Source organism: Colletotrichum phormii (genome assembly GCF_030913505.1).
Source record: "Colletotrichum phormii strain CBS 102054 chromosome Unknown BDP81scaffold_14, whole genome shotgun sequence".
Classification (NCBI taxonomy): Eukaryota; Fungi; Ascomycota; class Sordariomycetes; order Glomerellales; family Glomerellaceae; genus Colletotrichum; species Colletotrichum phormii.
This window is the reverse complement of record NW_026851456.1, coordinates 1,295,660-1,317,727: the sequence shown is the minus strand read 5'-3', so window position 1 is coordinate 1,317,727 and position 22,068 is coordinate 1,295,660. Positions and strand designations below refer to the sequence as shown.

At 49.0% G+C, this 22,068-nt stretch overlaps 6 protein-coding genes and 1 non-coding gene across 7 annotated transcripts; 5 read left to right on the top strand and 2 right to left on the bottom strand.

The window, feature by feature from the left end:
* Nucleotides 1-3,588: 3,588 nt before the first annotated feature.
* Nucleotides 3,589-4,651, top strand: BDP81DRAFT_396178 (uncharacterized protein; the record flags this gene model as incomplete). Its single annotated transcript, XM_060588152.1, has 2 exons — nucleotides 3,589-4,000; nucleotides 4,062-4,651. 2 exons carry the CDS (start codon nucleotides 3,589-3,591, stop codon nucleotides 4,649-4,651), a joined length of 1,002 nt encoding a protein of 333 aa, XP_060443561.1.
* Nucleotides 4,652-5,015: 364 nt separating this feature from the next.
* Nucleotides 5,016-6,652, top strand: BDP81DRAFT_451425 (uncharacterized protein; the record flags this gene model as incomplete). Its single annotated transcript, XM_060592627.1, has 4 exons — nucleotides 5,016-5,257; nucleotides 5,296-5,636; nucleotides 5,752-6,249; nucleotides 6,279-6,652. The coding sequence occupies 4 exons, from the start codon at nucleotides 5,016-5,018 to the stop codon at nucleotides 6,650-6,652; spliced, it is 1,455 nt and encodes a 484-aa protein (XP_060443560.1).
* A 1,788-nt stretch (nucleotides 6,653-8,440) lies between these two features.
* On the top strand, nucleotides 8,441-9,457 carry BDP81DRAFT_493258 (uncharacterized protein; the record flags this gene model as incomplete). The annotated part of the gene is made up of 1 exon (XM_060595348.1): nucleotides 8,441-9,457. The coding sequence occupies one exon, from the start codon at nucleotides 8,441-8,443 to the stop codon at nucleotides 9,134-9,136; it is 696 nt and encodes a 231-aa protein (XP_060443559.1). The 3' UTR covers nucleotides 9,137-9,457.
* A 316-nt stretch (nucleotides 9,458-9,773) lies between these two features.
* On the bottom strand, nucleotides 9,774-11,063 carry BDP81DRAFT_432303 (uncharacterized protein). The gene is made up of 2 exons (XM_060590766.1): nucleotides 10,782-11,063; nucleotides 9,774-10,715 (listed from the first exon to the last, which is right to left on the bottom strand). Exons 1-2 carry the CDS (start codon nucleotides 11,045-11,047, stop codon nucleotides 9,992-9,994), a joined length of 990 nt encoding a protein of 329 aa, XP_060443558.1. The 5' UTR covers nucleotides 11,048-11,063; the 3' UTR covers nucleotides 9,774-9,991.
* Nucleotides 11,064-17,092: 6,029 nt separating this feature from the next.
* On the top strand, nucleotides 17,093-17,170 carry BDP81DRAFT_t217. The gene has a single exon. It is a non-coding gene; the product is annotated as a tRNA-Gln (tRNA).
* A 1,178-nt stretch (nucleotides 17,171-18,348) lies between these two features.
* Nucleotides 18,349-18,775, top strand: BDP81DRAFT_462674 (uncharacterized protein; the record flags this gene model as incomplete). Its single annotated transcript, XM_060593926.1, has 2 exons — nucleotides 18,349-18,491; nucleotides 18,562-18,775. The coding sequence occupies 2 exons, from the start codon at nucleotides 18,349-18,351 to the stop codon at nucleotides 18,773-18,775; spliced, it is 357 nt and encodes a 118-aa protein (XP_060443557.1).
* A 511-nt stretch (nucleotides 18,776-19,286) lies between these two features.
* BDP81DRAFT_493246 (carbonic anhydrase) lies at nucleotides 19,287-20,343 on the bottom strand (the record flags this gene model as incomplete). The annotated part of the gene is made up of 3 exons (XM_060595347.1): nucleotides 19,804-20,343; nucleotides 19,568-19,742; nucleotides 19,287-19,506 (listed from the first exon to the last, which is right to left on the bottom strand). The coding sequence occupies exons 1-3, from the start codon at nucleotides 20,255-20,257 to the stop codon at nucleotides 19,287-19,289; spliced, it is 849 nt and encodes a 282-aa protein (XP_060443556.1). The 5' UTR covers nucleotides 20,258-20,343.
* Nucleotides 20,344-22,068: the final 1,725 nt, after the last annotated feature.

The window sequence follows — 22,068 nt, the reverse complement described above, 5'->3', positions numbered from 1 at the left end:
TGTCTAACTGCTGCTCGATACATTTGCCATTGGCAGCCGCACTTCCGAGACCTACGCTGTCGGATACCTACACCCTGACAGTAATTTCTTGCGTCGACAGCCTACTATACCAATCAGCGCGCTCCCACGGCACCGGCCGGGTGGGGTTAAGGCTAGGCCGGGCGAGGGCTACGAGGGCGGGCGGTTAGGGAAGGGGTATGGTATAGGTAGGGGGAAGAGAGAGCGAGGGGAGGGGTCTGGGTTTCTGAGAGCTAAAGGTTCGTGGCAGGTCGAAAAGCCCCTGGGGGCTTTTCCACAGCCGCTCACGGAGGCATAGTGAGGCAGCCCCTGGGGGCTTCTCCAGAGCTGGTCGAGGATAGGAAGTGAGGCAGCTGGCCGAGAACATAACGAATCGAGGATAGAGTGGAATAAAGAAGCCTCCGGGGGATTTTCCAGAGTTAGAAAGGGATGAAAAGAGAGTAAGCCCCTGGGGGCTTTGCCAGAGCTGGTCGAGAATATAAAGCGAAGAAGCGCCTATGGACTTTTCTATAGCCGCTCATGGAGGAGAGTGAGGAAGCCCCTGGGGGCTTTGCCAGGGCTAGTCGAGGATAGCTGATGAAGAAGCTTCCCGAGGTGCTTTCCTAGAGCGGGTTAAGGATCGATAGTAAGGATATTAGCCGAGAACAGAAAGCGATGAAGCCACTGGGGACTTCTTTATAGCTACTCGGGAACAGCCTGAGAGTAAAAGGTACGAAAGCCGCCCGAGAATAAAGCTGAAGAGGTCGCCGAGGGCTTTCCTAAATTTTCTTAAGGAAGTGTTGGATTCACAGGTGGGAAAGGAAAATACTCGAGTATCGTGGGTAGCAACGATCACCGACTGTAGTGGTGATATTGCTTGTTCTTGTTGTTCTTTTAGTGGAAGTCTAACCAGGTGCCAGCGGCGGCAGGAAGTCTGGGGTATACCACCCTCGTGTGGCTGAGCCACACGGACCACCGTGGCTGGAACGGACCGCGGCAGCAACCTCCTGCTGCCTAATGTAGGCCTATTCCAACAGGAAGGATAGACAGTAAAGAAGCCCCTGGGGGCTTTTCCAGAACTGGATGAGGGTAGAAAGTGATGAAGAGCCCGGAGGCCTTTTTATAGCTGGTCGAGAATAGAAAGTGAGGAAGGTCCAGAGGATAGGAAGTGAAGAAGCCCCTGGGGGCTTTTCCTGAACCACTCGAGCACACAAAGTGAGGAAGCCCCTAGGGGCTACTATTGAGCTGGTGGAGAAGGTAGAGTTCCAGAAACCCCTGTAGGCTTAGCCAGGGTTACTTAAGGATAAAAAGTGAGGAAGCCCCCAGGGGCTCTTCCCAAGGCACAAAAATACAGAAAGCGAAGAAGCCCCTGGGGGCTTTTTCATGGGTACTCTAGAAAAGCTTGAGAACAGAAGGTCAGAAAGCCGCTCGAGGATAGAAATTGAAGAAGTCGCCGGGGCTTTTCTCAATTTCCTTGAGCATAGAAAGTAAAGAAGCCCCTGGGGGCTTTTCCGAACCTGGGCGTAGACAGAGAGTAAGAAAGCTGCCCGAGGATAGAAAGGGTCGAGGATATAAAAGGTCGAGGACAGAAAGTGAGGAAGCTCCCGAGGATAGGTAGGTGGTGAAGAAGCCCTGGGGGCTTTTTCTAAGAGCCACTCGTGGAGGGAGGATGAAAGAAGCCGCTGAGACCTTTCCTGGGCTGCTCGATTCCAGGAAAGAGGATGAAGAAGCCCCTGGGGGCTATTCTTGATCTGGTAGAGGATAGAAGGTGGTGAAGCTGCTCGATGATAGAAAGCGAACAAGCCCTTGGGGGCTTTTCCAGAGCCGCTCGAGGAGGAAAACGTAAGAAGCCCGGCAGGCTTACTGTATCGCAGCCCAGCTAGGCTCCATCCCCGAACATAACTAATAGAGCGCTGCTACTACTCGCTGTGAGAGTTAGGTCACAAATGCCCCAGTCTCCTTCGTCCTCTGTTATTATGTTAATGTCGCAGCGCTACACGTGGCGCTGCCGGTTACTGCCGTACGATACCGCTTTCCACAAGCCGATTACCCATCTTATACGGTATATAGATATAACCCTCATACGGATCTTCCACTTAGAGGAATCAAACTACTTTCTACTATACAAGTCTTCCACATACTACATCGTTTTATAATAGTTATAAGCCCAGCTCTAACTTAACCACAAGTAACAGAAACCCCTACTATTATGAAACGGGCTGTAAGTACCTACTCTCTCTAAAAACTACCCCTTCTCGTATAGACGAAACCATCGTACACGCAACGATGACTATAATCTCGCTCCCTACTATTAGGAAGCTTAATAGTCCTATAACTATCTATAAAGACTAACTTCTATAATAGAGTTCCCTTCGCATTTCGGCTCGCAAACGAGCTATCTAAAATATATATCGACCCCGACGGTACCGATAATATTAATTTAGTACGGTTAACTACTTCCGTTAATCGACCGCTATATCTAGGAACGTAACTGTTACGACCCAACATGCACGACCAAGAACAGGGCCTGCCCCGCAGGCTTACGACGGTTACGATACGCCATACATGCACAGGACAAGGGGACACAAGGCACCCTCTCAGGGAACGGAAGAACTATGGTACAAGTCACGTGATGATAAGATAAGACATGAGCGACCATGGTGGGGCCATGAGCGCTCATGCCAAGTAATGAGCGCTCATACAGGAACAATGAGCGCTCACCCGATCAGAGGGACTGATCATTGACAAGGGATATGTTCAGGACCAGGACTTGTATATAGGATGGACTCGAGCCGGACTCTAGGACAGACTTTCCATAGCTCTTCAGCGATTAACTTCGTATCAGATCTTATGATCGCTTTCAGCTATCTTCCCTGAGAACCTCTTTGATAAGACTACGATTGATCACCGAAGCCTTCCCTTACCTTACGACTTACAGACATAGCTTCCCTGAAGACTATCCCCGACTACGAATACTGTTACCAGTTCCGCAGCCTCAACTTCTGCAAACATACCTCACTACGACTAGCTGGCCGTAACATCGATGGGATACCTGGCCCAGCGCCCAGGATAAGGATACCAGAAACTAACTTCATAGTTCTATGAACTTCAATAAGATCTGTTCTGCTGACTGGCAAGCTGTCTTAGAGCCGGTAGCTTGCTCGGTTTTATGATATCTGTGTAGTTTTACACACTCGGGGCGCGGAGTGAATGGTGAATAATACCCCCGTAACGCAGCTCTCGAATTGGTAAGCGAAACTAGCTGGCGCGCGAGATCACGGAGGGTTGAATCACGCCCCCGGCACGCGAACATGGATTATTAATCTTGGGAATGCGGCCACATGATAGTTATTCGAATACCATCATTACAAATTCAATAGGTTGTATTACACGCAAACATGGATTATTAATCTTGGGAATACGGCCACATAATATTCAAATACCATCATGACAAATTCAGTAGGTTGTATTATCTCCCGCGGTGAAACGATGCTCAAGACGTAGGCATAAGATGGAAGATAAATAGTCTCTCCAATGCATGCTTACCTCCTGATGTCTTAGGTGCTCCAACATTCAATCCATCAAATCTCAATGGCACCCACACTTCTTATCATTGGCGGTACCGGCGCCCAGGGCAGCGAGATAGTTCGTGTACTGTCCAAAACAGGGAGATACGGCATATTCGTCTTGACTCGTGACGCCAAGTCAGCCGCTGCGTTAGAAGTAGCAAGACTCCCAAACGTATCTATGATCGAAGGCGATGCGTCCAGCGTAGCAGATCTAAGACGGGCATTCATCGGTGTCGATGCATGCTTTGTCAACACGAACGGTTTCGCTCTCAGCGAGAGGGATGAGCTGTACTGGGGTGTCAGAACTTTCGAAATCGCCGCCGAGGCGGGCGTCAAACACTACGTATATGCTGGCCTACCCTACGTCTACAAACGATCTGGATATAATCCGAAGTACAACGTTGGCCATCTTGATGGCAAAGGTCGCGTTACTGGTGAGGCTTTCGCTCCTTCTTTCTGATGACCCTGGTTGGATCCTGTTAACATCCTTGCGAGATTTTATATCCGCCCAGCCAACGGGCTCAATGAACTGGTCTGTGGTCAACTCTGCCCTGTACCTCGAGATGTTCTATTCCAGCTTCCTCCCTACTCTAGGAGCTGACGGCAAGACGTTCGTATTCAACGGTGCTATGGGCGACGGCTCGGCAGCAATGGTGACACTCCCGGATCTGGCGCTATACACGCTGTGGGTATTCGATAACCCCGAGAAAGCAAGGGGCCTAGTTCTTGATGTCGCAACCGAACATGTTGGCTGGCATAATGTGGCCACAGCCTTCACCAAGGTTACTGGAAAGCCTGCAGTCTACAACCCTATCTCTCCCGAAATGTTTGGCCTAACAGTTGCGGCGGGAATGCCGGGCGGTGTAGAGTCGCGCTTTGGCGAGAACGGCATGAGAGTGGCAGATAACTTCGAAGCATTCATGGAACTCCACAGCCTAGCTGTATCTGGTAGTCAAGGTTTATGGACGGTGGATTACGACACCCTTGACAGAATCTTGCCAGGACGAGTTAAAAGTGTGGAGGAGTGGATGAGAAAGGTGGACTACACTGGTGAAAATAGTAGGGCTGTTCTGAAGACCATGTAGGATCTCACAATAATTACGTATTCTATCGGCCCAGCTTATCCTTAACTTACTAAGAATGGTTGACTACTAACGTGTGCATAATAGCTTATAAAACTCCTAATGTGCCAACAATAAGAGAAAAGATGTAAACTTAACATTGCATAGTACCTTAACTTAACTATGTACATTAGAAATGCTTAAGTTAGCTTGTTATAACAAAAGGATCCTTGAGAAAAAATCGTTATAACATTTGAGCTATCTCGAAATCATATCCATAGACTTTGAATGTATAAAGTACCATGACCTAATAGATGTAAGTCAATTATACCCTACCTTATAAACTTCAAACTAAGCGAGATAAGAGATTCAACGCTGCCTCTGACAAATGAGGGATCGCCTCAACTTTAGGACGAGTTTCTTGATGAAAGACTTTAGTCGTGACCCTTGGGCCGACCACGACACCCTCGCCAAGGAAACTCCGCCTTTGAGTGATGGCTCAGAGATCCGCTTTCTCATCCTTGGTGCCGGCCATAACGGCATACTCTTTGCCTACCAGTTGGTCGCGGCTGAATTCAATCCGGCTGATGTTGTCGTCATAGACAAGGCCGGCGGCTTCGGAGGTACCTGGTACTGGAATCGACCCGAGCCTGACCTGCGATGTTGAGGGCTATTGCTACTTGCCACTCCTCGAAGAAACAGGATTCGTTCCAAAACATCGCTACTGGAAGGGTCAAGAGATCCGTCAGAACGTTGAGCAGATTGCAAAAATATGGAATTCAGGGCATGTTCTATACCAAGGCGAAGAGCGCTGAACGGAGCGACGTCCAGAAGCGGTGGGTTGTTGCAATGAGCCGCAACATGGGCCCAAAGTACCAACATCTCAATGGTGACTTTGTCATTCAGACACAGTTTCTCATGCCCGCTGGCAGCCTCTTCTACTCGCCGAGCGCGCCTGATGTTCCCGGTCTCGGCGTTTTCGCGGAGAACCGGGAAATCTTCCACACCAGTTGACGGCTCTTTGGAACTATGGATACACTGGCGGTTCCCAGACCCAACCTGACTTGGTAAATCTCAAAGACAAGAGAGTGGGCATCATTGGCACCGGCGCAACGGCTGTCCAGGCTGTTCCCAAGCTGGCCAAATGGCCAAATGGCCAAAACAACTCTATGTGTTCCAGCGCACACCCTCATACTGCGGACCAAGAAAGCAAGTCAAGACAACCCCGGAAATCTGGATCATCGTCGTCGGCCGACCAAGCTGGCAGGCCGATCGGATGAGAAACCTAAACAAGTTTCTCAACGACCACCCAGAGGTAACTCCTGCCGATGACCTCGTCAAAGACGGATGGAGTAATGCACGCACGTTTGCAGGACTCATCGGCAGCCCCCGGGTTACAGATGTCACCCCCGAAAACGTCCATCGGCATCTCCAGCGGATGCTAGAACTCGACGCGGAGATCTCAACTGAACTCCGAAAGCACGTCGAGCGTGAGGTGGACGACACGGAATTGGCTGAAAAGCTGATCACTTGGTACCCCGGCTGGTGCAAGCGCCCGACATTCCATCAAGATTATCTCAAATCTTTCAACCGCTCCAACGTCACGCTCGTTGATACCGATGGTCAGGGTATCTCTGGTTATACTGAGAAGAGTATTTTAGTCGGAAGGGCGACTTGGTCAAGGAGTACGAAGTCGACGTTCTCGTACTTGCGACAGGTTTCGCAACGACAACTGCTGTCGACGGAGACCCAGCTCAAGTACTTAACATGCCGACCCAGGGTCGCAATGGTCGCGATCTGACGGAGAAATGGCAAAGCGACGAATTCGCGACCTTCATGGGCGTGGCCACACGCGACTTTTCCAACCTACTCTTCTACACCTCGAAGGGCGCCACTTCCTCGACGAACACGACGTACCCGTGCACGGTTGGAGGCAGATTAGTCGCTCATATCGCCAAGACTGCCTACGATCGTGCTTCCGATATCAACAGGGTTGAAGTTGAGGTCAGCAAGGAGGCGGAATAGAATTACACGGACAGCTTAAAGCCTTACGCTCCGTGGTATGCCACTGTGGTATCCTGCACCCCGACGTACTTTACGGACTACAAAAACCCTAAGAAAATAAATCAAAGCCGCCCTCAGTAGGCTTAGTATGGGAGTTGTGGCTTTCGAAAAGGTTGTGGATAAGTGGGCTGATGTCAGCTTGGAAGGGTTCGTGGTCCAAGGTTAAGAGTAAGGCTTTGGTTTACAAAGGGTCTAAGATCGACATATACTACCACCACATGATAAAGTCAAATGAACCGGTATATTGCAAATGATAGGAAAGGAGAATGATGAACTCAAGGATGTAAATACGAAAGCAGCCTGTTGAAGGGTTGCTGTTGTAGTATTGGCGGAATAGATGGATTTGGAAGATGGCCTGGGCCGATGAACACGGCCCTTCCACCTACTAGGTACTTGCACCCAACGGAGGAATCGTGGGCCAGGCTCACTGACTCCCTCCTTCTACATACACATATCTACCTTAGCTCAGTACTAGACTTTTAAGGTTTGTACTTGCCGAAAGGCCTTGCCCTGCTGATGTATACACCAACAGTTGCACAGCCCAATGGAACGGCAGAAGCTTACTTTTGTTGAATTGAAGGTGCAGCCTGTCTGTGAGGCAGACTAGGTAGTAAGGCTGGTGATTAGCGGTACATGTAATGATGTGAAATGTTTTACCTGGGAAATCGAGCATAGGAAACGAAGTCTGGCGTCTTTTTCCCTTTGTTGTAGGAACTCATGTCTGAGAGTTTACTCTAGAGAGTGAATGGATAGCGTCTAGCTTCACTTTGACTTGAACTCAGTGCGTACAGCGGCTGTATATGAGCTGGACTATACCTAGGTAGTACTATGGTCCGACTAAACTTCTGCGGCGAAAAGGGTCCCCTCGTCATTGAATTTAACGGTAAGAGCAAAGGTTTTTCTATTTAATTACGGCCTATCCGCACTCTGAGCATACGATATTAGGAACTTCAATATACCAGAGTAACCAGACTAGACAGGGTCAGTGGGTCCTGGCACCATAGGAAAATGAATCATCATCAAGGGAACGTTCTGCGTGGTCCAAACATCACACATTTATTCATCGCAATGGGAAACACTTGATTGTGTATTGAGATAAGCATCATTACTAGGACGGCGCGGGACGTTGGGGATTCTCAAACTGAGGGTAAGAAACAAAGGGGTTTAATTCAATTGCGCCTCACAGAGATCATTACAATGTTGCCACTGCGAGCACGGTGTACAAGTAATTTCAGGGCGAACACTCTTCCATGGTCGTCCGATCTTCTCTGGGATATGTCAAATCCCTTATCCTTTCTTCCGCGTCGATCGTAGCACGGGAAGCTCGTCCATGGGCTTAATCTTGCAGTGAACTTAAGAAATTGTCCTTATGCTTAGGTAGGTTATGCTTCGAGTCTGGGGCGGCGATCCAATCGCGCGGGGCGCAGGGACGCACGACATCGAATTACCCAATGGACTTTCAGTCTTACTGAAACATGAGGCCGGATCAATAACGTGAATTTCCAGATGAAACAGCCCCCCAAGCGCTTCAGTTATCAATACAGGTGCAGTGAGTGGCAATCCAAAACAGCACTTGTAACATGCGAGTTTCCGCACAGCCCTCCTAGAGCGAAATCAGCATGAGTTCAGTGCACGGATAGTTCAACGAGCTGAATAAAAATTGAGAGTTTTCCTTGCAAGCGCAGTCGGTGATGAGGAGCGTAGTCCCATCTGACCATCAAGCTATCTGCATGCAACTTCACACCCAGAATGTCTTCAATACCCGAATATCAGCCCTTTCTGAAATACTCGGACGACCCGACGACCGAAGAGCCAACATCACCAAATCGACCATCAACCCGTCGGAGCACGCTTTTTTCTCATGCTCTCGTACTCATAGGCACATCACTAGTATGGATACTAGTCTTCTTTCTGTTCTTTTCGACACCAGCTGCGACAACAACGTCCCAAGGCACTGCACTTTCCCAGGCTTCGACTACCTATGCAGCTGGCCAGCGACATAACATAACCACCGGTAGAAAAAGAATTTCTTGCGGCTCCACGACACAAGAGGCAAGGGCAAAGGGTTGCAAATACGACGTCTTGTTGAATCACTGGGTCCCAGCGCAGTGCTTTGACAAGGACTCCGTCGATGAATATCAAGAAGATGCTAGTTGGGGGGCATTTGCGGATAAAAACATGACGCAGCAGTTGACCATCGACGATATGTCAGAAAGAGACTTCTACTGGACTTCGATCCGGGATCACATCAACCACTGCGCTATCATGTGGCGGCGCCAATTTTACGCTCTGTACGACGAGCGGGCTGCAATTGACACCATCGTCACCAGCCCTGGGCACACTGAGCACTGTTCGCAGTATCTCATGGATGCTGTGGACTCTAAATGGAAGGAGCCAACAAAGACAATGAGAGGCTTCGCGGGGTGCTGGGTACGCGAAGCATAGTTCTCGATGCGATTTAGCACGACGAAGGCCAAGTTGAAGGAGTCTGGATTCACCGTATGTTCAAGTTGGTCTAAGGATTGGATCATGGCAACAAATATACATAATATCGTATGTCCTCGCTGCTCCAAATTTGACGTTGCAGTAAAGGCCAAACCTCGTCGTATATTAGTGAGATTTGTCCAGTTCGATTGGCCCTCAATTTCAATTTATCCCCAGTACTCCGTTCAAAGATAACATAGTAATCAAGCATTGGTATGAGTAATTCTACAACGGTTTTCGATGAGAGCCTCCGGAGCATACTTGACTAAGTACGAGACTTATGCCCAGGTATTGATGTTGATCACGAGCCAAGACAACATATACAATGCGGTGAAAGATTATTTTATTCTGGTTGGTTCAAAAAAGACAAGATGTGAAGGTACCTCCTAGCCACACGTGTGATATTAAATACCCCGCAAATTACAGAATCAACTAAACCGTCTCGCGAACCATACATCGTGTACAATCTATCCCATCGGGTGCGGATGGACCCCATTTTCGCCAAGACCAGAATTACCCACTTTTACTCCAAAAACGCCCATATATAAGCATCTGATTGGGCAAATATTTCTAGATATTTCCAGGCAATGAATCTCATTGGGTTACCCCGCCCTTGGCGAAAATGGGGTCCATCCGCACCCGATGAGATAGCACCTGCATGGTGGCCTGGACTTGGCTGATGTTCTTCCCACTGAAGTATGGCATCATAGAACGTGATCCACGCGTTCTGTCTCGGTGTTGAGGCTCCCATTCGACTACCTCATGGCAGTGACGCATATCTAGATCACTTTATCATTATTGTCCACGTTAACTCCATCAGCTTCTGCCCTGTCTCCCTATCAGACTGTAAAGTAGTGCCCAGGCAGTTTCGACGCTCTCCGGGATATCAACACGAACGATGAACCCTCTACCCCTTGGACCATAGCCCTCGCCGTCGTCTCTGAGGCGAGGAATTTCCCCCATGAGTAAATCAACGAAGCGTTGCATGCTCCATATGCCGCTTGACGTCTTATGGTCATACTGCTCGTCGGCAAATTCAAGTTGAACCATGATATCCTTGTCAATAGGCCCCTTCAATGTATCGACTACTTTCACTTTGGGAATGAACGTAGGCCAGCTCTTGATTCGAGGTACAACGCTGGACTCTCCCTCGTATGCCTTTTGGAAAGTGGCTACCGTTCGTCTTGACATTGTCGGGTCCTGCACTATGACAATGGATCTCGGTGAGTGGATCCCACAGGCCTCGAGGACATGTTTTGACTCGGCTGCATTCCCTCCACAGTTTGTAGAGCGATCCTCAACTACAACCAAAAGTTTGTTCGTATCATTTGGCTGAATAGTTGCTTCCGCAGTTCCGACATCATGGGTCTGGATGCCGTACCAGCGCTCGGCTATGAGTTGCAATACACGCGATTCGGCTTTTCCCTGTACTTCATCGGCAATCGCGCTGTAGACCGGGTGCTTGTTGATTGCTTCATAGAGAAATGGCGTCGAGTGACCAATCCCACCACATAGGACCATAACCGTGTTTCGTCCCTCTCTAAACATGATGATCAGTAATTAATCGAATAATTATTAATCGTATAGCATTGGGCCATTTGTATACCTGGCAACTTGCTTGTTCGACTTCAATTCGCAGGTGGTCACGGCCGAGAAAACTACATCCGCCAGTGACAAAACCGAAGAGGCACAAAAGACGATCACATCGGTGGGTTGGTGCCGTCCTAAGCTGCTCGGAGCAGGTTCTGGAAGAGATTGAAGGAACTGATTCAGACCGTCTACATCTTTGATCTCTTGATGTGATAGAAATGAGGACAGGCTATTGATTGCGTGAGCAGCGTCAGCCATTACTTGAAGTGAATAGACAGCCATTTGGCATGCTGAGAGGAAAGAAGGAACGCGCTCGAAGCCACAACGTGAAGAGGGGTTGATGCAATAATCAGTTGCTTACATAAAGTGAGTTTTTATTACCTACAGATGCTGGCTCAACCACATGTCTCCACAGTCTTGCGGCTTTTGCACCAGGGTGTCACGTGGGTGCGAGGTAGTCCACTGGTCTTGACGGAATCAGTGAGATAGTTCAACATCAGGGGCGGTCTCCTGCACATACCTCGAAAGGTACCCACTGTTTAGTAATTATTAAGGTTATAGAGGGCTACGGCCCACTGCACTATCATCTCTCAACATCAGCCCATACGAGCTGAATTCCACGACCATGGCGGTCTCCCTAGATATAGGGCCATCGATCACGGTTCACAGGGACGCCGGTATATCTCGGCGGTCGGGACGAGTCCGGAAGCCAACTACAAAGGTCAGAGTGGTTAAGCAGGTCAACCACTAGGACAATTCTAAGCTTAAAAACGAGATCAATAAGCTTTCGAATCTTATCCAGGACCTCCTACGTCGGGACGCCGAGAGGGAATAGTTTTTAAAAGACTGTTTAACGAAGATCGAATCCTTAGATAAAGAGCTTCAGGAGGAGAAACAGCGTTCAAACCGGTATCAACGTGGTCTAGTAAGGTCTATACACGCTATTGGCATAGGGCCTAGCGAGACTGACCTGAGTTCTTAGGGTATCCCTCGTACATAACCCAGAACTAGCCGCCCCTAGTCCGTTCATACGCAGCGGTGGCGAGCCAGCCACTATCCAGAAGATAGGATAAACCAACGCCAGCCAAACAAGCCGCAAAACAAGCTACAAACCGGGCGGCCTTAAAGGATTTACGTATCTTCGCGCGTCTATTGCCTAAAAGCCCGCTTCGGAACGAGAAAGCCTACGATATATATATCTTTGTTCGGGAAAGGCTAAGTCCCCAAGCCCGAGAAGCCCTTAAGGGGATCGACTATGTTAAGACAGGATTAGCACTCCTACCTTCGTTAATAGATAGTGCAAAAGTCCTATTAAAGAATAGAGAATAGATCGCTGCCCTTCTCTAAGTATAAGCGATCGAGTAACGCGATACCTAGATCCGAGCCTATATCGTAAACGTCCCTTATATTAGGTATTGTCTAGTAACCAATACTAAGCTAGAAATCACGACCGAGGAGCTCCTTGAAGAGATCCAGGTCTCGACGAAACTTAAGCCTGAAAAAGTATACTTCTCTAAGAAGGACGAAGTTGAAAGGCTAGGCATAGTAATAGCCTGGTTTAAGGCGGAAGCCGTAAGGCAATTATTAAGACGCCTCTGTTTAATAGGGGTTAGCGTTTTTATAAACCTGTAGTTCCCGAAGGAGAAGAGGTCTCCTTAATATCTCCGCTACGGCGGTTTTTATAGCGAACGAACGTGTATTAGAAGGAAGAGATGCCTTAAGTGCAGCTCTCTTTCCTACACAACTGATCAACACCGGGCACCCTGTGGCGGTACTGAGGGTCATGATGGCTGCGACTGCCCCTTTAAATGCCCGTTGTGTAACGGGCCTTACGCCGCCTTCGATGCGACTTGCCCTATCTAACCCAAAGTGGTGAAGGGGGTAGCCTAGAGGAGGGATAAGGCTCAGCTACGGGCCATCCGAGCTAAGGGAGAAAGATTGTAGAGAAATGCGACCCAGTAGTCGTATCGATATTCCCGTAAAGAAGAATAAGTAATGGACTATACCCCGGCGAATAAGATATAAAAAAAGAATATAGCCCTCTAAAACCTTATAAATTATATAAGCAAATATAGGTAGGCGGGTATCCGCCTACGAAATAGTACTAAACCTAGCTTACGTAGCCTAGATCGATATACTCCTAATATAAGAGCCATCTATCCGTTCGGAGGAGAGGAGGCTCATAAGACACCACCCAGGTTTTGAGACTTTCACCCTAGTGGATAACTAGACCGAAGACCGTCCTAGGGTACTTACCTACCTCCGTAGAGGAACTGGGGTACGAAGCGTATAAACACGGCCTCTACCCGATCCATCTATAGACCTGCTCTTCTTATGACTCCTCTTAGGAACGAAGGAGGTCCTTATAGTTATTAACGTATATAACGTCCCTCGTGGCTCTTTATAATCTGGCCAGGCTCTTAGGAACATCCTAGCGGCCTGGCAACCCAAACCTGAGGATCGAGTACTGGTTGCGGGGGATTTTAACTTATACTATTGGACGTGGTAGCCCGAGGCTATGAGTTCCCCGGACGCTGAAAACCTAGTAGAATGGGCAGAAGCCGCCAGCCTTGTCCTAATGTTACCTATAGGTGAACCCACGCATAAGGGCGGCAACACCCTAGATTTATGCTGGGCGTCCAGCAACCTCCACGGGGCTTCCACTAGCATAGAAACGTCACTACATACGACATCAGACTACGAATCTCTGCTTACCCGGGTCCCCTTGGCCCTGATCGATTCACCTAGCCAGACCCCGGGAAGGTTTCGGCTCGACACGATGGACGAGGAGCTTTTCCTCGGCATTATTAAACGTAACTTATAACCTATACGCCGCACTGTAAGCAATATCTAAGACCCACAGTCTTTAGATCTCTTAGTATAATAGCTTATAGACTATCTTAATAAAGTACTCACGGCTTCCATAAAGCGTACGCTCGGGAAAGGTATAGGGAGACCATACTGGAGCGAAAGCTGTATACGTAAATACCGAGCCTATGCGAATAAGCGAGCGATATTAGTAAGACTCCGTGTAGCCGGAGTGAACTGCCAATGGGAAGAAGAGGAGGTCGAAGCTCTAAAACAGGACTTCCTTTACGAGTTTAAACGCTCCAAGGATGCCTTTTAGAAAGATAAGATCTCCTCAGCCTCCTCAAGCAAAGACATATTTGAAATGGTCGGTTAGTATAAAGCCATAGGATCCTTTCAGACCCCGCCACTCCGAGATATAGATAACCAAGACACGCTTGTCTCATAACCAAAAGAGAAGCGCGACTTATTTACCCGCGTCCTCCTTAAAAACGCTATAATCTCCGAGGACATACTAACAGAAAGCCCAGTCTTACAAAGGCAAGCTACGCTTCCTTTCCCGTAGGTTACGAAGAACGAGGTACGGTCTTCGGTTCTCACCGCGGGAAATACGACTCCTGGGACCGACGGAATCACTACGGCTGCTTTAAAAATAGCATAGCTAGTTATCGAGGATATTATCCTCTTACTTTATAGCGGGTATATACGCGAGGGTTAGCATCCTACTTGTTTTAAAGAAGCAACTCTCGTGATCCTAGCAAAACCGGGAAAAAGAGACAAGACACTCCCGCGCTCCTATAGGCCAATTGCGCTCTTGGCCGTCCTCGGAAAAGGCTTGGAGAGACTCATCGCCAGACGACTTACCTAGATCGTAGTTAAATATCGTGTTCTGTACGATTAATAGTTTGGAGCACTCCCTCTTCGCTCTTATAGCGACCTCATCGCAGCGGCCATCTACGATATCGAGTGCGCCTGGCAAAGAGGCCTGGTTACCTCTATGCTTATGCTCGATATAAAAGGGGCTTTCGACGTAGTGCTCCTAGGACGACTAGTCCGACGCCTCCGCGAATAAGGATGGCCGGAGAACCTCGTATGCTAAGTCTTAAGTTTTATTACCGGAAGGAGAGTAAGAATAAGGCTTGATAGGGAGGTAGGAGACGTCTTCGGTCTCGAATACGGACTACTATAAGGCTTACCCGTGTCTCCCATTCTATTTATACTCTATATTGAACCTCTTTTTAAGCTAGGCATAGCTCGCCCAAGAAGGAAGCGATCTCGTTTTGGCTATGCTAATAACATCGCTATCTTGGTAAGCTTAATATTATTAAAGAATAATTGTGACATCCTAACTAAGGAATAAAAAGAAACCTTAGGATAGGGCGCAACGGAAGGAATCACTTTTAACCTCGATAAGTCCGAACTAATCTGCTTTACCAAGAGACGAAAAAACGGAAACCTATTAATTATAGTAGGTTTACCGGATAGGAGGCATTATATAGTTCAGGCTATTAAAGAAGGCTCTTCTCTATGCTGGCTCGGCATTCACTTTGACTATAAACTTATGTTTAAAAGTTACGTAAGAAACCTCTCCGTAAAGGCATACTAAGTAGTTAATGGACTACAGGGACTAGGGAACACTATCTAGGGCGCGCCTACGTACTTACTTCGTTAAGCAATTACCTCTTATATATTACCTACTTAGTACTATATATCTGAAGTATGGTGGCCCGGCAAGAGCCGGATAAAGAATGGACGTACTATCTTAAACGGGGTTGGTAGTATGCTATACTAACTGGATGCGATGCAAACTAAAGCTATTAGAGCGATGGTCCCCGTATACAGAACGACGCCTGTACCGATCTTATAGCGCGAGGCGGCTCTACCCCTAGCAGAGGTGATACTGGACGCGAAGCTCCACACAGCGTCCACCAGAATCCATCGTCTGGACGAGCGACACCCTCTCCGAACGAGACTCAGGGACAAATCAGGACCAGACTCACGGCTATGACGAATGGCAAGCTTCGTAAGCAAAAATACCGAATATATCGATCCGTTAGAACTCCCCCCTTGGGAGCAACTAGCGGACTGGCAGATAGCCCTCGCCAGGGTCGGCTACGAACCTAATAAGACCAAAGAAGAACAGGCCCTCTCCTTTGCAGGCAGGATGGCAACTTTCTCTAAGCAGGACATTATTATCTATACCGACGGGTCCTAGATATCGGACGGCAGTAATACCTCCGCCGGAGCAGGCTAGGTAGGGTACTAAGCTATACGGCAGATCTTCCGCAGATCCGAACTACTCGGCTCCTAAATTAAGGTATATGACGCGGAGGCATATGCTGCGTATCACGGCCTGATAGAAGCCACCCGGGCTCCTACGGCTCGTATAGTAAATAACGTCCACATCTACCTTAACAACCTCGCAGTCGCGGCTAGACTATACTCCCAGAGCACAGGAAGCAGCCAGGCTAGATTTAGGGCCTTCAATAGGCTCTCTTCCTCCTAGACTCGGAGACAAAGAGAGAGCTGGACAACCCCCGGCAGGGTTTATATTTGGTAGTGCCCTGGGCACACGGGAATACCAGGAAATAAAGAAGCGGATGCTCTAGCCAAGGAAGCCTACAAACTAATCCCAAAATCACAACCACAGCCCTCATTAGCGCACCTAGAAAGGCAAGCTAAAGCAGCTGCCTTCCAAGCCTTTGCCAGAAAATGGCTGTCCCAATGCCCTCGGCAATATGCCGACCTCGAGATAATTCTTCACCCCAAGCCGCCCGAACTCCGCCTCCCTCGGCACTTATTAGGAAGGCTATACGCAGCAAGATCCTATTATGGAGACTTTGCAGTATACCACGAGAGATTTGCTCATCAAGATGCGTTGCTCAACTGCAGCTATAGGAAACCTAAGATACTAGTCCATTTCTACTTCTGCAAGCGTGGACGCAAGGCTACACCGCGCTACCTCCGCCAACGTATGGCCAAAGCAAGCATTAATTTCTTATTAGGTTCTGCTAAGGGAGCCTCTCTTCTATGCGAATGGATAGAGGAGACCAATTTCTTTTCCGAAATTTGCCCGAGTCATTGAACAGGAACGTTAGGTGAAGACGGTAGCCTGTAACATAGTTTAGATTAGCATAGACCATGTCGGCATAGCGCCCGGCATGTCCTTTTGTTACCAGACGTTAAATACATCATCATCATCATCAACAACATCAGGGGCGTTAGAGCTCAAATCAATCTTACTCCTGATAGCATTCTATCGTTTGTGATAATAACTAATGAGCTACCTTGCTTAATATCGCAGTCTCAATGAGACCCCACTGCCAACATATATGTCTCTAACAATGACGATCAAGCGTTGATATTAACAAGCCCATAAACGCTTACTCGTCCTCCGAGCCTCACATGAGAGGAACAAGACATGTCGAAATGAAACATACGCAAAAAAATGACTGGCGACGATGCGGTGAACGATTTTCTCAATCCAGCTCATTTCCTTAGCTCTTTACTCTACATCTTGCCGGCGTGGTGTAGTGGCATACACCTGGCAAGGCCTCTGGAGCCCAGAGGTCGCTGGTTCGATTCCAGCCGCCGGCAACTGCTTTAACTACCTGTGGGAAGGGTAGGGCAGAGCCCAATACGGGGCCTAGGACCCTTTCCGGGCCCTCGCCAGGGTTTTCTCATATCCACACCCTCCGACCAAGAAAAAGTGGATATGCGGCGAGTACACGTCGTCAACCAAGTACTGGGGCAGGAATGGTCTTGTACAAATCAGAACATGTACGAGGGGCCTGTTTGGGCAGGCCGCCCTCTCCAGACATATCCGGCCTTAGGCCGCAAAATTCAAGAATGGAACTGGGGCACCAGCGGGAACCAGGGACAGATAGAACGCATAGTAGCCATAAGGCACGATTTGGAGGACGATTTGAACTGTATCTAGCAATAGTTATAGGGCGACGGCTCTCCACGCCATATACCCTTCGGGAGGTCGGCCGCAAGGGCGGCTGCGCCCTTGCCGCCACGGCGTTAAATATAACACACACACACACCAAACGACTCATAAAATTAGTGGAACGCGGTATTTTGCCACTTGGGGAGCGAGCTGGCATGGGGCCGGTCAGAACGTTTGGCTTGGAATCTTGGGAAGAGGCTTGGGATGCCGCAGATCACAGAAGAGAACCTGGAGAAATTGTTATCGCCCCTTAAGCCCCGGGCTAGATTTTCAGTAGGATGGATTGTGTGCAACGGCAAAGAGAGAGAATTTCCTCGACGGTTCCAAATTCATTGTCGGCACTTTGCGTTGTGACCATTGACAATGTGTCCAGTTACAGCATTTGCCAGTACTCCTGCACCAAGATAAGGTACTAGAGAGAATCATTGAGCAATTTTAGGTATCTCATCCCTCACAGGAACAATGTAGGAAATTCGCCGCTTACTCAATACAGTGAACTTGAATGTCTCAGGTCAAGTCTTGATTGCGGAAATCGGGCATTTGAAGCTCGGATCTCATCTGCGCCAAGTCCGCCTGCGGCCTGTGACGTCCGCGATCGCTCCGTCGCATCCCGCGGCCGTCGGCCGGGGGCAGACAAACATCCCACAGGCTCAATTAATCATATCCCACCGGCTGCAACGGGCTTCAAAAGAGAAAATCTACCGGCGCACATACACAATTTGTTTCCCGGGAGGGATTGATCTCTTTTCATCTAATCAAAGCGCTGTTTCCTCAAGCTAAACTCAACCTCATCTCAAATCTTACTGCCGTTCGTTCCGGCATCATGGCACAGGACAAGACGAAGGAAATTGTGAGAGTGATCGATGCACCAATTTCCGATGTCTGGGCAATCATTGCAGCTTTTGGTTCCGAAAAGCTCTGGTTCCCCAATGTCATCCAGTCCAGTCTTGAGGGATTTGGTATCGGGTCAATTCGCACACTGACTTTCAACAACGGTCATGTGGTCCACGAGCGATTCGAGATAGCCGATCCCGAGACACACCATCACCTACCTGATTCTCGGCGGCGTCCCAAACACGAAACACCCCCGTGGAACACTGAAATTGACAGCCATCAGCGATATAAAAACACAATTCAGTTGGTCGGGCGCATCTGAGTGGACGGAGCCAACCTTCAAACCGGTCCTAGCTGGAATGTTGGACGAGATGTTCAATGGGTGCATGGATGCCATTGAGTCAATTTTCAAGTAGCTTGAAGGGAAGGTTTTCATAGGTTACTGATTAGTTGTAGATTGAATATATAAACGGTTCCAGGCGATGGCGTGTTGGAAGGCGCTTCTCTAATGAATTAATACCGCACCCGCTGTCCACTGTCTACATCTTCTTTCGATTAATGAATTGAACGATGCCCGGCGTCTGACCCGACATTGTTGACGCCAACTTGGATGAGGAAGTGACGCACGTGTCAAATCCTCTACTTGCCGACGGCGTTTCAATGGCTTGTTGATGTTGTTGTTGAATCTGTCTAGTCTCTGCGTCCGCCCTTCTTGTTCTTCGTCTTGCACGGACTTTCGTCAACGGGATCTGCGGCTGAACCCATGTTTAGCGAATTCCATGTCTCACTTGGCATTGCTCATTATCAGAGCACCTTGCCCAGCTTCCAAGGTTTGTAGCTTCAATCGCCAAGTCTAAGACTCGATCCTATGTTGCTTCCATTGAATGTAACAAAAATGTGTTCAATTTTGAAGATCATCTAGTAAATCTAGTTCGTACCTTGTTCACTCTCAATAATCTTCTTGAGGCTCTCATATGCGTTTTCCAACAAGTTCATTTCACCAGGGCTGTTCTGGGTATAGCGGGCGTTGTACTTCATGATGCTCTTCGTCTTCAGGTAGGTCGCAATATCGAGGGGGATCGGGCTGCCAACAACGTTCCAGGCAATAGACTCAGTGCAAGGAGGGGTGGTGAGAGAGCCTATGTATCTTTGGTACATGTTAGATCAATCTTCGGAAAGGCTTCCACGAGTCGATAGAATGGACATACTGGTAGATGGTGTTCTTTGCGATATGCTCGGACAGACTGGTGAAGTCCAGAGGTCCAGTTTCAGCGTGTGATCCGAACTCGGTGACCTTGTCAACGTTCTTGAAGACGGCGGCCAAAAGAGGGTCGGAAGTCTCAGCAACCTCAATCGGGAAGCCAACGACAGCGAGAGAGGAGCCTAGATAATGATTAGCCATGTCATACGGGATTGCAAAGAATCAGTATTAGCAAGGACACACCATTTCCAATTTCAGCCTCCCAAACAAAATGAACTTCGAGGGGGAAGTGCTCGCCGTTGATACGATGCTCACTAGGGGTGTGGAAGTGGAATTGACGCAAGTTGTAGGTTTTGCCGCCATTCTTCATAGTACCATTTGCGCGGACCTCGAGGAATCCAGAGAGATTCTCAAGTTCGCCACCCTCGGGATGCTGGTCGGGGCTGAAAGTGATGGTCGAGCCCTGAATCTGCTTGGTGTTTGACTCTTGAACATTGATGGGAGACTGGCTTCTACCAAGAGCACAAGCAGAGTTGTTGGAGCTGATGGAGTGCCAATTCAGGGGGCCATTCAGGCCATCGAATCCAAAGGTACCATCAGCCCTTTTAAAAAGCTGATCCTTCTTGAAAAGGCTGGTTCCATGGTGGCAGAAGGTGGCGACCGCGGGAATGAGGGAGAGGATAGTGGCTGACTTCATTGTGAGAACAAAGATTGTATAGGACAAGCGATCGTAGAGTAGGATAAAAGAGTGACTGGTTCTCAGTGAAGTGAGATGTGAGTAACTCTATGAAACATCAGATTAGACAGCGGCAGATCTAAAGGTAAATATACACCAGCACTGCAGAGTGGTAGTTAATCGTAAGGAGCGGGAAGCTATGACAACGAGATGCGATATTAATTTCATGGCGCCATGATGGCACCAATCTGCGTAGAAAGCAACGTCTTGGCATGTTTACCTGGTCAAGACGCAAGAATCCCAAGCCCCTTTGATGGACTGGCAGGCTTTTGCCAGCTATCTGCTCGGAGTATGGAAGGGGCGGACCTCTTTGCGACCACGTGCTTGGCAATGATCAATCGCGGACGGGACCAGGGGGAATACTGGCAGGGATAAGAGTCAGGACATGGGAAACACATCACGAGAACGGAAGGGGGGCCTCTCCACGTTCAGAAGAAGTCGGGTCCAAGAGAAGCATAGTAGCGAACGCTGCCAGAAAGACACCTGGAAAAGGACGCCGAAAGATTGCCCGGAACAGGTTGTCATCAAAAAGTCAAACTGGCGAGCGCTTGGCGATAGGCGTCGCAATGCCAGTGGAGGTCACACCACGTTATCCCGCGTGAACACCACATCCCGCGATATTGAGCAGATATGTAAGTCTTGGCCAAGTGGTAGATGGTGAATCTTGGCCAAGCAAAAGAGGGACGAGAGGGTCCTCCAAGACTCCAACCCAACAATGCAAGAGACTCAGCTTCAGTGGTGACAGAAGGTTGAGGGAGCCATTCGGCGCCGACGCAGGTCTGTGAGCGGCTGACTCGCCCTGCTGGTGGCCACATCTTCATTAACCTCTGTCATCCGTGTTCAAGAATAGCCGCCACTGACTGGGATAGGCTCATACAATTGTTCCTGAGTGATGAAATCGTCCGAACTGGCTAGAGCGGACTTGCGAACACCGCACATGGCATCGAAGGAGCAGGGCGGAGAAGATGGGACAGGAAGACGTGAAGAGCACGAGCAGCTGCCAGCCCGTGACAGTGGTGGGGTTGTTAGTTAGGACCGATGGTGATGCGACAACGCTGACGCCAAGGACTGGGGACAGGGCTCCGGGGGTTCCAGAGCGCGCGCCTTACTCGGTGCGGCAAATGTAGAGAGGCCCATCGTGAGGTGAGGTGAGGGCTAAGCGGTCGGCGTAGACGCAGGTAAACTGAGCCCTGCGTGTTTGATGCTGGTCAAGATAAAGTTTAGGGCCCAGAAGAACTATGCGCCTGGGTCATTGTGGCTCCGCTGATTGGAGCCTACGCCGCCAGAGATGAGCCCGCAGGTCGGTCTATGTCGAGCCAAGAGCCTCCAAGACTGAAGGGGAAGGGGTTTGCTCGTGGACATGCCCAGGATGCATTTTTGGCACACAGCCACGTTGCATTGTGACTTTACTCTTTACTGTGCACGTACGGAGCAGTGTGTATGAATATTCGTACCATGCCCGAGACTACCTATAGCATTCTAGGTTTTTGCATACCGGTACCTTAGTCCGGCAAGCGTAGGCGAGGACTGAAACTAGCTTAACCTGTCATGTGTATTCCATTACCCATTACCTGTCAAGTGCTTTTGAGCCCGGAGCGCAAGAGCTTCTTCATGTTGACTGTTGCCAAGACCTTTGGAACCCATCTTAGTCCATCTTAACAGCCACGAATGGTCTGTCTTGGCAAATATCTAGCTGCGGCGTTTCCTCAATGGCCCAGGAAAAGTCCAAGACTTTCCCAAGACTTTTCCAAGACCTCCTCCCAAAGGACAAG

Bases quoted from the DNA above. Each gene is read 5' to 3' on its own strand.
- BDP81DRAFT_432303 (XM_060590766.1), bottom strand. From the start codon at position 11,047: ATGGCTGTCTATTCACTTCAAGTAATGGCTGACGCTGCTCACGCAATC. The intron at 10,716-10,781 runs GTATACAAATGG...CATCATGTTTAG, and splicing joins TCGAACAAGCAAGTTGCCAG to AGAGGGACGAAACACGGTTA.